This window comes from Trachypithecus francoisi, unplaced genomic scaffold (assembly GCF_009764315.1).
Source record: "Trachypithecus francoisi isolate TF-2019V2 unplaced genomic scaffold, Tfra_2.0 Lachesis_group11, whole genome shotgun sequence".
NCBI classification, from domain to species: domain Eukaryota; kingdom Metazoa; phylum Chordata; class Mammalia; order Primates; family Cercopithecidae; genus Trachypithecus; species Trachypithecus francoisi.
In genome coordinates this window covers 40,668,170-40,681,521 of record NW_022681456.1, presented here as the reverse complement: position 1 = coordinate 40,681,521, position 13,352 = coordinate 40,668,170, and the positions used below count along the sequence as shown (strand labels likewise).

Genomic DNA, 13,352 nt, shown 5'->3' with positions numbered 1-13,352 from the left:
AGAGCTGGTCAATAAATATAGCAGAAAATATTAGCCCAAATATGTGAGAAATTGTCAGCTTAACATTCTAATCTCTATTTATGTATTTTTTTTCTTTTTTCAACAGAAAACATGGATGGCACAAATAACAACTGCAATTTCTTGCTTTACCAAGAGTCAGGAAACCAAGAAAATATCTTTATTCACATTGCCCGCTGAATCCTCTGAAATTTAGGGACCTAAAATAAGTGGCATGCCTTTTTAGAAGATTAGGGTTTAAGTTATTATTTCATTCAAACTTTTGTAACACTTAGCTAGTGATAAGCTAGAAGGAAATTTGCATTTTAAAGAAGTTCCAGAATTTGAAAATTTGAGCTAGGAAAATCCTCAGTATAGAGGAGTAATGACTGCAACAAATTTGAACTCTGAGGAATTTCTTGACAGATATATACTGACATCCAGATTACCTTCTAATGCTTCCGTCAAGTCTGTAAGAGGTGTGAGTGATGAAAGCTGCTACTTTGTAAAGGGTGAATCATCAGATAAATGGAGTATCAGAAGGAAAACAATGTCCACTGCTTGTATCCAATATGAACTCCAGCATCTTACTTTGTGTGTATCTATAAAATAATGAAACCAATTTTCCTTCATGGCTTGTCAATCAGTCTTAACTGCTTTATAGTCCTGCCTCAAACACAATGATAGTTCTTTAGATACAAAGCTTGATTGTTCTTTTAATATACAAAGCGATAAATAAGGAGTACATTTTAATAGCAGTTTTAAAATTCCTATTCTCAAACTCCTCTCAGGTATACTTTATAGTACTCTAACGTGGAAGTAGAAAACCCCAAAGACTAAATTCCATTACTTTAAGATGGGGGGGGGGTGGATATCTGGCTTTCACCAGTTAACCCTTTTGCATGGCTTTTCTTGGCCTGTTGTGAAGTGTACAGATTTTCATAGACATAGTAAGGTATCTGTCTCTTAACTTTATTTTTTGGTGTTTGCCATAAAAATACTTTCTGGTTTTGATTGGTGTGTATGTGTGTGTGTTAGCACAGTACAGTCACTTAATTTTATTTGGCAGGACTTCAAATTTCTTCAGAATTTTTATCATGAAAGGCAGTTTGAATAATTATTATATTATCATGACAGGATATATACTATTACCTACATTCAAGGAACTAGTTCTTAGGGTCAGATTATTGCATCAAATGGAAGTCCACAAACTTCCATTTCAGGCTCGTACCTTTTGCAATTTGCAAAGTGAAAGTAGTAAATTTATCAAATTTGGCTGCAAGACAACTGAAGCCTTAGCTGATTTTGTTAAGCTAAAGAATGGGATACAGAGGATAATATTTGGGCAAGTCATGTGCACAGTAATTCCTTGAGGAAGGTGAAATTTCACCATGCAAACAAAGCAGTAAAGACAAGTGCAGCGAAAAGGCTTCTGTACAAGGCAAGCACTATTAGAACGGAGACTAATAATCTCTTTATAATAATGTCAGACATTTAATAGAAGAAAAAATAAAAGGAAAATCTGGAGGACGGTAACTATTGTTAATAGCTAAGAATAAATGAGGTGGGGGGAAGGCAAAGGGGAGAATAGACTTCAAGTGAATTTCTAGAGATGGCATCTGGATGGGACTAAAAGCAGTTATGTCCTGGAGAAGACAATATAGATTATGCAAGAGAGGATTTTATAAAGAAATTTCTGGCTGAAAAAAAATTTTAAATTAACAATCATCTTGCAAATTTTTTAGATATAAACCAACCTCGGAGGTGAGCAGTGGACTAAGATGAGGTACTTGTCAAATTCCTGTAGTCCCATGAATCCAGCAACCACAGACTTACTTACATGTATAAAGGTAGTTTTCTCCCTCTGAATCTCATTAAAGGGAGAGACAGACCGACTAAATTAACAAAATATGTAAAACAGCTCAAGAATACGCTGCACATTAACTGGAATTCTATAAAGCTCACAAAATAACATGTCTAATATACAATATATTAGATGCTTGAGGATATGCACATTAAACTCTTCAGAGGGTTTAGAATGAAGCACATTCAAATGAAGGGGTCGTTGGGGTCGGAACAAAAACCATTCTAGAACCGTGGCTCCCAGGAAGAAAAACAATGGCACATTGGGCCTTCCAAAAAGTATCTTTGGGGATGGGAAGGAGAAAAAAATAAATAAATAAAATTTTTAAGTATCTTTATGAAATAAGGATTACATATTTTTATATTTGTTTTTAGTTTTGTTAATTCTCTACAATATTAAATGGAATGTCTAAAACAAAATGGCATTAATAATTTCTCGAGATCAGGAATTTAATTACTATTCTAAATTGAACAACATTAAAACACCACTGTCTATATCCAAGTGCAAAGTCCTAATATTCTGTAAATAAATTAATGCAAAATGGTTAATATAGTGTTCTCTCTTTTGTTAGACAAAACAATTTATAGTCACAGAATACAACTAGTTTAGAAAGAAATGTTTTTTAATATAATATTTAAACATATTAAAAAAACAAAAGCAACAATTCAATAAGGATCCTTCCACTGTTCTTTATACAGATTTAAATGCTGTTGTGTACTTTATCAGTTACATTTATAATTAATAACCTTCCAATCACTGAGTTTAGAAATTGCAGTATTTACTGAGCTAACCTTTCTCACAAAATAAGGCACAACTACATGATCACAAGTAGTAAACACAGTACAAATAATGAACCCAAAAACTAAATGAGAAAATGTTCATGCAAAAGTATCTACAGAAGTTATGAATATATGATCCAGTTCAAGAAATTACAGAATATCATATACACAACTGCATTGTGTTACAATAAATTTAGTACTTCTACACAGAAAAAACTTAGTGACTTCTAATTCTATTTTATACAATTTTACATCAATTTAGTAAGTTTATGCACAATATTCACATCTGCAACAATAACAAATTGATCATTAAAATTCGGGCTAAGGGCAATTAAGACATGATAATGTGTGGCACGTGATAATTACAGAATACCATTCATCAAGCTCATGTCTAGGAATACTATAATGGTGGCACATTTAAATTTTATGGATCAAATCATCCATGGTTTTACAGCCAAAGTGCATTTTAAAAAAAAAAACTCCTGTAGTCAAACAGGTCATGAATATCAAAATATAAGATCATAATTTGCTCTCTACTTAAAAGCTAAACATTTTTATGCAAATGTAAGGTTAAAAAAAGTGGCTTTAAAGTTCTCAAAACCATATAAAATAATCATAAAGACTTTTTAAGAGAGATGGGAAAACAACAAATTTGGCAGTTACTATTTAACATTACTGTCAGGAAACTATTAAAGTAGATAATTCCACATTAAGAGGTAGTTGAACAAAATGTTATTTATACACTGCATTGAGGTTTTTGTGTTTGTTTCCCTCATTTTTTCTTCAAAGGAACAAATCATATACCAGCAGCTTTGTCTTCTTTCTATTAAAAAAAAGTCTGTAGGTATAGTTTATTGTACACTAACCCAGCAAGACTTAATTTTCACTCACATTCTGTGCCGGGGTTTGGAATTTACTAACATTATGTCGATGTGCTTTTCATTCAAGCCAAGAGCAGTACATGCCAGCTCTAACTCACTGACAAATAATAGTACCAGCAAACATGTAAAATGTACAGCCAATAAGGACTTCAAAGATGACTTTTTAATTCAAAGGAAAAAAATTAAAATTTTTGTTTTCAAAACACATTAAATTGGGGAGAGTTCGTAGCAAAAAATGTTGGGTTTCATTTATATTATCAGTATAGTAGTCTATGGTAGGTAAATTACTTGGGACTTATGAAATGAAATTAGTTAGATAAAAATGAGAAAATCATTCAAACACCTATATATGGTTACTTGTCTTACAATTTTTTTGTGAATATGTTGGGGGTAAAGGGGAGACAGACAGAAGGCCTGGAGGGTGTCCAATTAGGAGACAAAGTGAACAAATATTCAAACCCAGATTTCCCATGGAATTTTATTATCTCCAAAAAAAAAAAAAAAAAAAAAAAGTGGTGCTGTGAACATCTGTGTTTTTCCAGCACACTTATTAAGTTATTTATATGTAAAATTATAGAATTAAAACTATTTGGAAGGATTTATAAGTATATAAAACTGCATAAATAGTTCAGTTTATATTATCCAACTATTATTTTTAATAAAGAGCCACTGCATTTCTTCATTATATATGCTCAAGGATATATGTTTATCCAAGTCCAGGAACTTAATCGATGTTCTTAATAGCTAATGACAACAGGGTTTACTTAAAATTTTTTAAATAATTAAACAAATACATAGTGATCTCTTTCAGTTTACATACATTGTAGGTATAGCATAAATATAATTTCATTTCAGATATTTGAAAGCAAATGTATATTATAAACTAGTATAAATGAAATATTAACTACTGTTATAAAATGATTGCACTGAATGAATGTATAACTACATTTCTTCTCTAGAAAGATTAACAAACCAATATTAATAACTTCTCTCTTGAGATGTTTTACAATTTTCCAAATTAATAAGACTATGCTAAATTAAAGTTCGATCCCGTTGTTCAGCATACAAATAAGCTAATTCTTAATTATCCTTACGGTGCTTAGCCATGCTGTTTTAGTTTTTATTGTAACTCTGGGATTCCTAAATATATTTGTTTTGGTGACACTCTATTTCTAGGTGTTAGTTACTTAAAGGGAATTTCACAACAGTAAAATGGGAACAGTTGATATGGAATACCAAATTCAGAACCATTTTAACTTTAAGTCAATTTTACAACTTTTAAAAATTCTTCCCAATAGGGAATAAGAATAGAAAGTAAAATATTTAATGTCTTCTTACCATTTTATATTTTGTTTTCACCAATAAGACCACAGCAATATTAGTTACTAGCTTTAAGATGCAAAATTATAAAACAAATACATGAAGCTGACCTATGCTTGAAAAGGTTAAACCAAATAAAGGAAAAAATCAGATCTATATAAAAAGCAAACTCAGGTTCCTGAAGATGCTAGAGAGACAAAATAAGGGTATGATATGAAGGCTGATCTCAAAAGACTTCCCACTTACAAGAAACCGAGAATAAGAACATTATACAATGTTTATTATTCATCCTCCAACTGAGGGCTAGGGTAAGAAGCTTTCTAAGATTCTAAATGGACAATATGTGGGAGTTTAAGAAAGAGACAGAAAAAGACAAAAAGAAAAATTAACCCTATTCTTTGAAATACAACCCCAGATAACCATAAGTAAGCAAACTGATTTTACACCAGTTTTTATAAAATCCACCCAAGAAAATTTAATTAATATTGTTAAAACAAAAACCATTTCTGAATTCATGGTTACTACATATTTTAAGATAACTGTATTGAGAACACTCAAGTAGTAAATTCATAACATAACAATGCAACGGAGCTATGAACCTACATATAAGAGAAAAGGGTAGAGGAAATGTTACAGTTCTGTGCATAACTTCACAAAGAGAATATTTAATATAATTAATGTGCTATTGTGCAACAAAAACAGCAACAAGTGATATCATCCATGTACATTTTTGTACATTAAATTGAGGAGAAAGAAGTAAGCTATGGAATTGCATTCTTCATTTGTGAATAATGAAATTATATTAAAAAAATACATTGCTATTTTCTGTCCAAAGTTTATTTACATTTCATTGGCTAATTCTAAACTTGGCATGAAAGCTATTCCAGGGGCTAAATGGGAAAAAAGTAATGAAAGATGATAAGGCCAAGTCTCACAAAAATAGAAGAGTTTTACTTGATATCCATAACATTCCAAAATATACTAATTCCTATTTGGTCTAGTATTGCAACCAATGTCCAAACCAAATAGTAGTCCAAGACCTCTATTAAGTACATTTATTAAAAATCTAATGTTAGTGTAATATTACTCTGAAGTTGTGATAACCCATTATCCTTGCAAGTCATTGAAACATGCATCACAGACACGAACAGGCTTCTTGGAAGAAGGAGTTAAGGCATTTTTGGCTGAACATTCAGCACAAAAGATATTTCCACACTGTCGGCAGTGATGCTGTAAATGACAAAATTTAAACAATTTTAAGAATAAAAACTATACCAAAAGTATTATGAAACTACACAAATACCACCAACTACATTGTGAAGGTACATTAGCATTAGAAATATTTAATGATATAATGTTTCAATATGTTAACTTAATCTCTTTGTTATAATTAAATTGAATGCTTCCTATTTATCAAACACTATGCTAAACATTTTATATAGAATTTATCATGGAACTCTCAAAAGAACCAGAGGAGGCATTTAAAAAGTGTTTATAAAGTATCTCTATCCAATGAAAAACTATTCCTAATTCCCAAATGTTTCAGGCACTAATGTCTCCAATAGAAATATAAACTGAAGTCATAACACAATGGTAGTATTTAGAATATATTTTTAAAATACCTCTGCTTTTTCTTCCTTTAAAGAACCCAATGATTACTAAAACATGAGTTTAATGTTGGCGCACTGGTTCAGAAAATGATTGTCCCAGACAGTAACTAAGTTGGAAGACAAAGACTGAATTTAAAAGTAAAATTCAAACACATATGCTAAACAGAAGCTAGACTGCATGAAGTTTAGTTATTCTGTTGTTGTTAAAGTTTACTGATAAACAGAAAATTATTCGATCAAATGAAGGACTATTTTGATGGTTAAAACATTAATTATCAGTGAGAAATGAAATCCAGAAACATAGTTATATGAACAAAAGTATTTACCCGTCTCACTGTTACTGAAAAGCCTTTCCCACAGGCCATACAGTTTTGTACTTCATTGTCTTCGGCCCACTTTCTATTCAATGCTTGTGTATGTTTGATCTGTTTTTCAAAAAAGTATCGACATATTTATTATAGTACTCAACATTTTAAAAAATGCTAGATTATTTCTAACTTGCTGTCAGAGTTCTATGAAATTTTGACAATATGACCCATGAAATAAAATTTTAAAAAATCAGAAATACACTGGTCAGCTTCTGTTGTCAAAAGTAGCTATATTCATAAATCTGAATGACCAAATAAAATTCATAGAATTTTATTCCTGAAACGTCTTGCTAACCTTTGCTGATTTCCAATCCATTCTAAACATAATCATGAATCTTTCCTGGTAACTCTGAGCATATATTCAGATCACTTCTTTAAAACATACTGACTCATATATTCTTTGGTATTCTTGAATTTTGTAGTTCTTCTTGTATACTAACAATTCATGAATGACATGGCTTCCTAATGAATCTCTGAGGTCTCTGAAACAAGTTCTTTACTTTTATATTTAAGTATCCATAAAACCTACAATACTGCTAAACAGACAGTAGCTATTTGAAAGTATTTATAAAACATGAGATTTAAAAGTTAAAAATATGCTTTTCACTAATAACTCAATTCTAGACTAAAAAACTGCCTCATATCCATAGTTGACTGACCTGAAGTGATTGGTTTTCTCTGCCCAGTTCCTGTACTGCTGCAGTTGTATTATCCAGCTTTCTTTGCAATTCTAATACTTTGGTTTGAAGCTTTTCTATTTCACCTTCTCCTTTAAGACATCTGGAATAGATTGCAAAGAGGTAATTTTTTAGAAAATCATTAAAGACCCTTCTAGGGTACAGATAATGGACTACTTTAGTAATTTAAAATATATAATACATTAATTTTGACTATCTGATTGTTTTACAGATTAATTTTTAAATGGCTACTTAAATACCTATAGAGGCTTATGCACTTTTCTCAAGATTCTTCTATTTTTAAAAACTATGGAATATGACAATCTTTTTATCACTTACAATGGAAATAAACTTAATTTTACTAGATATCAATCACCTTTCCAGTAGTGCTCTCCTTTCATCTTGATTATTCTGAACCGTTGCTTCTAATACTGCAATTTCACCCCGTAAGTCATCCGTTTGTTTCTCGAGCTCACTAACTCTCCGTTGACTAGATTGCCACTCCTTCTTCACAGTGCCTAAGTTTTCATTTAATGCTGTAATCTGCATGGTAAGTTTAGCCTCATTTTCTTCATGCTTCTTCATTCCTACTTCCTTTTCTTTTATTTCAGAATGCTGAAAAAAAGGAAAAGTGGGGGGAAAATCTATTACAAAAGTAGTACAAAATAATGTGATTTATTAAATTTAAAATACTGGCAATAGAAACACTATTGCTTCTTTGGGAATGGAGGCAGGAGAACATATTTCATTACACATTAATAAAACTGATTCCACAAGCATCTATGTAATACGAATTGGCTCAAAGGTCAAAATGCTGAAATGATGGATAGTGACCATCATGATAGTGAGCTAAAGTGACACAATATGAGATATTTTTCTCCACCAGAGCAGGAAAGACACATATGGTTAGGGATAGCAAGGTGCCCTAGAGACAAAGCTGAAATTTCCTTATTCCTCCCAATTCCATATGCTTTCTTTTCTCTATCAGTCTGCCAAAAACCATTATGAAACCTTCAAATGACTGTTTGAAGTTAAAATTGAAACTCTTCAACTAAAACATTCAATGGCCAAGTTATCTGGGCATATTTGGACTTAATTCAATAGAGGAAAGCCAGATGCTTCCCATCTGGCATGTGCAACTTAGGAAAGGAAAAGCAGACTTTGTTCATCATAATTTCAAACTCAAGTTTCCGCTCCCCCTTATCAACATTCGCTTTGACCCAACAAATGGGTTTCACATGACTAACATTCACACCATTTACCAGATCTACATAGTTGTGCGGTTATTTGGTTTCTGACACTTCAAAAAAAAAAAAAATAGTTTTTTAAATTTTATTTCATTTCAGTGTTCACTTATATAGACAGAAATATGGTTACAGGGTAAAATATTTCCAACCACATGTCAGCTATTTAAACAAATAAGATCTCCTTTCTTAATCAAAAACTAAAATGTTAGGAAAGCATTTTAATCAGATCTCATAAGTAGAATAGTCCTCTCACTGGACTGATTTAAAGCTCTACTGCAAAACATACTTCCCCTGATTAACTCACTGACCAACTTAGCTTCTTTCTCAATAAATTCTTTCTTCAGTTCCTCTTCTTCCTTTTTCACCTGGTCTTTTAGTATCTGCTGATTTCTCTTCTCCTGTTCAACAGCTGCCTTCAGGGAGTCTGCTTTTCCTTGAAGTTCTAATTTCTGCTGAATTAGAAGCTGTTTAGCATCCTTAAGATTTGTTATCTCCTGTTGAAAAAGTAGGGCCAAAAATAAATCATCCTTCATAGTAAATATTTCAAAATGTAGCTAACATTTATGCAATTTATCACAATAGATTGAATATAGGTTTTACTCACGAAATTCTTAAAGTTCAGTATTTTAAACAATTGGTTAAAAAAATACAAGATTATATGTCCGGCTCAACAATCATTTAAATCCAGGTGACAAAAAATGTATACGTTTTGATTATGTGGAGAAAGAAAACAAACTGTACTCTCTATTTTGCCTTTCCTCACTTAACGTTTACTGATTATCATTTAGTTATCACACATTGAGTTAGGTTCTGGGGACATAACATAAAGATGAATTATACACATTCCCTGATTTAAGGAAGTCGCATTCTAGAGGACAGAGGAACATAAAGGGATAATTAATTAAAAACCAAAATGATAACTATGCTGACAGACACAAAGGGCATTATGAGTGCTCTCAAGAATCTAACCTTTTTAAAGAAATTAGTATTTTACAAAGCAAATAATAAACAATTAGTTTTCTTCAATGGGTACCCTATCTATGCTTACAACAGGTAAAATGTTAAAAATAACAGATTATGAAAGGACTTTAGGAAGAAAAATAATTGAATAAACAATCCCTTTAAATCTTACTTCTAAACTCTTTCATATTTTGAAATTTACTACCCGTGAGCATAATTTTCTAAATCAATACATCTCTTGATTATCATTTCGATGAGATCCAAACTCTTAGGGTTACTTTGCTTCATCGGTAATGTGAAAACAAATGTAACAATTTCAATATGTGTACAGGTATTATGCAATACAAAAGCACTCTGGCAAGAGTATTTGTCAGAAACAACAGAACAATTTGCCTAGCACACAGCAAGTTCTCAATAAATAAATAAATATGTATTTGTATATATATTTCTTTAAAGAACAATATAACACAGAAGGCAGGAAAAATGATTATCTTAACATACCTTTATGCTTTCTTGTTTGTGGGACTTGAGTTCTTCATTTAGTTTAGTGATTTCTTTTTCTTGTCTACACTTAATTTCTTCTATCTCTGCCAATTTAGACTTTTCATTTACTAGTTCTTTTTCTTTCAGTGACTGAAGAAAAATGATATATTTTAAAATAATTTTAAAGCAAATGCTTAAGTGAAAATGGGTGTAATACAAATGACTGCTACTATTGATGACACTGGCTCCTGCCCCTTTCTACCTAACTTGGGCAAATTACTTACCCTCTCTTGTTTCTTGCCTGTTTCCTTATTTATACAGTGTGAACAATAATAATAAGATAATTGTAAAGATTAAATAGTTATAGTTAATATTGTGAGATAAAGAGTACCTGGTGAGAGTAATGATGCTGTAAAATTTAGCCAAAACTACCATTCTTACTCTTATAACTCCTATTTTATTACTATCACTATCTTTATATAAGGTATATAGTTAGGAGCACTACATATTATCTCAGTTAATCTCTATTATATGTAGATTTCTAAATCTCCATTTTCTAGGTGAGGAAACAAAGGTTTAGGAGACATTAAATAATCTATCCGAGGTAGAGCCAAAACCAAAGCTAGTCTGTCTGATGTAAAGCTCTCACAACTAAACTCCTATAAACAACAGTTCTTTTTATTTTTGAAACAGGGTCTCATTCTATCACCCAGGCTGGAGTGCAGTGGTAAGATGATGGCTCACTCACTGCAGCCTTGACCTCCCAGGCTCAAGCTATCCTCCCACCTCAGTCTCCCGAGTAGGTGGGACTACAGGCGTGCACCACCATGCCCGGCTAATTTTTTTTTTTTTAATAGAGACAAGGTCTCACTATGTTGCCCAGGCTGATCTTGAACTCCTGGGCTCAAGCAATCCTTCCTCCTTGGCCTCTGGGAGTGCTGGGATAACAGGCATGAGCCATCAAACCTGGCCTTATGAACAATAGTTCTGTCAGAATTCTCTAAACCTGAAGCACAAATCATGAATTTCATTCCAACTTCACCATCACCACACCCACAAAACATTTTTAAATTAAATTTCAGGAACTGAACCACTCAGAATATACCAAGAATTTTAGGGATTATACACTGCAGAGTAATATCCTGTCAGCTAATAGGAATGTATGATTTCAACTATAAAACAAAAAATAAACTCTTTCCTAGGATCTGAATTTTTCTTTCATATAGAATTTAAAGTGATTTTTAAAATGTACTGGTCATGTATTAATAAACGAATGCTTTCAACTTTGTAACTTAATAAACTCCTGAGACACTCTAGTTCTTAATTTTAAGAATTCTTAACACACTTAAGAATTATTTCTAGATCTTTTATTATCTCATTCACGCATCTAAAGGATAATATGTTACATGAGAAATAGTTGAGGAACTATATTATCTTTCCTGAAATAACCAAGGATCTATGGTGTGAAAAATTGATTTGTTTGTAAAACTAAAAAGGGCAGTAAGAAAAAAGGGTAGAAATAACAAGGAGGCCATTAAGAAGTACTTCCTAGCATTAAAATCCCAATGATCAAAAGTGTCAGAAACTAGAGGTCCCTCTGAGAGAGCTGTTGAAAATAAGGATGATGCCTGTACTGAATAAGAGGTTTGACTGGATGATCTCTAAGACAATTGTAACTCTAAGATTGTAGATTTAGGTCAGAAACATGCAATACCTTTTCTTTCTGAATGTCTTGTAGTGCTTTATATCGCTCCTGCAATTGCTGTTCTTTCTTTGCTGAATCCTGCTCCAATGTAGCCTTGGCAGTCTTCAGTTCTTGAATCAATTTATTTTGATTTCCAATTTGATTTCTGTTTGAAATCAAGTCCTCCTGTGCTAGAGAAAGCTTCTCTTCTATGGACTTACAAAAACAATTTTTCCAAATTATTATATGCCATGTTTTTAGTAAATTCAACAGAAACATAAGTTAACATAAACACTATAGAAAGCAATATACTAAAAAAAAAATAGCATATTATACCCATCAGTAAGACCAGGTAAAAGAGAAAGAATTCTAAAATATTAATTCTCTTGCTTACAGAAAACATTTATAATATAAAATATTTAGTAAAATGGAAGCAATTCCAAACCCTCTAAAAATAATCTATTTACTAATAAATATTTAAAGTATTTGCTGAATGTTGATCACATCTTCAATACTGGCTAGTTGATATGAAAGAATACCAAGTAAGTATGGACCATATCAGATACATTCAGAGAACATATATATGGTTAAAGTCATAAGGCAATGTGAAAGAAAACAATTTTAAAAGAGATATAATTAAATGCTTCATCATGCATACATATACATTTGGTAGGTTCTATGATGTCCCTTGACATGCTAAAAATAGTAATAAATTGTATGGTGTTATGACATAGTGGTTTTTGTCCAGGGTTCCTGAATCAAAACTCCCATGTCCTTTGTTACAGTTTTTTGTTACAACGTTGGGTATGTTAGGCCTCAGGAAACAGAATCTCCTCTCCTGCCCTCCTTCCACTGGTCCCTAGGCAGGCCTCTAATCTTCTTCCCCATCCCACTTTCTGATTGTGGGTCTTAAGACTCTTCCCTGAGAGGGTCCTGCCTCATACCCTGGGTTAAAGAATGCTTCCATAAAAATCCAAGAGCACTGGGTTTGGGGAACTTCTAGATAGCTGAACATATGGAGGTTCCTGGAGGGTGGCATGCCCAGGGAGGGCATGGAAGCTCCATGCCCCTTCCCCCATATCGCCCTACACATCTCTTCATCTGAATTCTCTGTAATATCCTTTATAATAAGTCAGCAAATGTAAATAAGTTTTCCCTGAGTTCTGTGAGCTGTTCCAGCAAACTAATTGAACCCAAAGAGGGTGTCATGAAAACCCAACTTGAAACCAGCTGGTTGGTCAGAAGTTCTGGAAGTCTGGATTTATGATTGGTGTTTGGAGTTGTAGGGAGCAGTCATGGGGATTGAGCCCCCAATCTGTGGGATTTGACACTATCTCTAGGGAAATAGTGTCGGAATTGAATTGGAAGACGCCCAGTTGGTGTCGGCTTCTTGGCGTGTGTATGGGAAAATCCCCCTATGTTTGGTCACAGAAGTCTTCTGTGTTGATAATTGTTGTGGTGTGAGAGTAGAGGAAAAACACA

General features: G+C 32.4%; 2 protein-coding genes across 5 annotated transcripts in view; one reads left to right on the top strand and one right to left on the bottom strand.

The window, feature by feature from the left end:
- Positions 1-1,500, top strand: part of PLEKHG7 (pleckstrin homology and RhoGEF domain containing G7) — a 65,172-nt gene extending 63,672 nt beyond the window's left edge. For all 3 annotated transcript variants that reach the window (XM_033221086.1, XM_033221088.1, XM_033221087.1), the window contains one exon: positions 107-1,500. In XM_033221086.1, the coding sequence (XP_033076977.1) occupies positions 107-214 (108 nt within the window). In that variant the 3' untranslated portion in view covers positions 215-1,500. The remainder of the gene's footprint in view (positions 1-106) is intronic.
- A 965-nt stretch (positions 1,501-2,465) lies between these two features.
- Positions 2,466-13,352, bottom strand: part of EEA1 (early endosome antigen 1) — a 162,155-nt gene continuing 151,268 nt past the window's right edge. For both annotated transcript variants that reach the window (XM_033221084.1, XM_033221085.1), the window contains 7 exons: positions 11,901-12,086; positions 10,205-10,336; positions 9,052-9,237; positions 7,873-8,111; positions 7,479-7,599; positions 6,778-6,876; positions 2,466-6,071 (listed from right to left, as the gene is read on the bottom strand). In XM_033221084.1, coding sequence (XP_033076975.1) covers positions 5,949-6,071; positions 6,778-6,876; positions 7,479-7,599; positions 7,873-8,111; positions 9,052-9,237; positions 10,205-10,336; positions 11,901-12,086 — 1,086 coding nt within the window. In that variant the 3' untranslated portion in view covers positions 2,466-5,948. The remainder of the gene's footprint in view (positions 6,072-6,777; positions 6,877-7,478; positions 7,600-7,872; positions 8,112-9,051; positions 9,238-10,204; positions 10,337-11,900; positions 12,087-13,352) is intronic.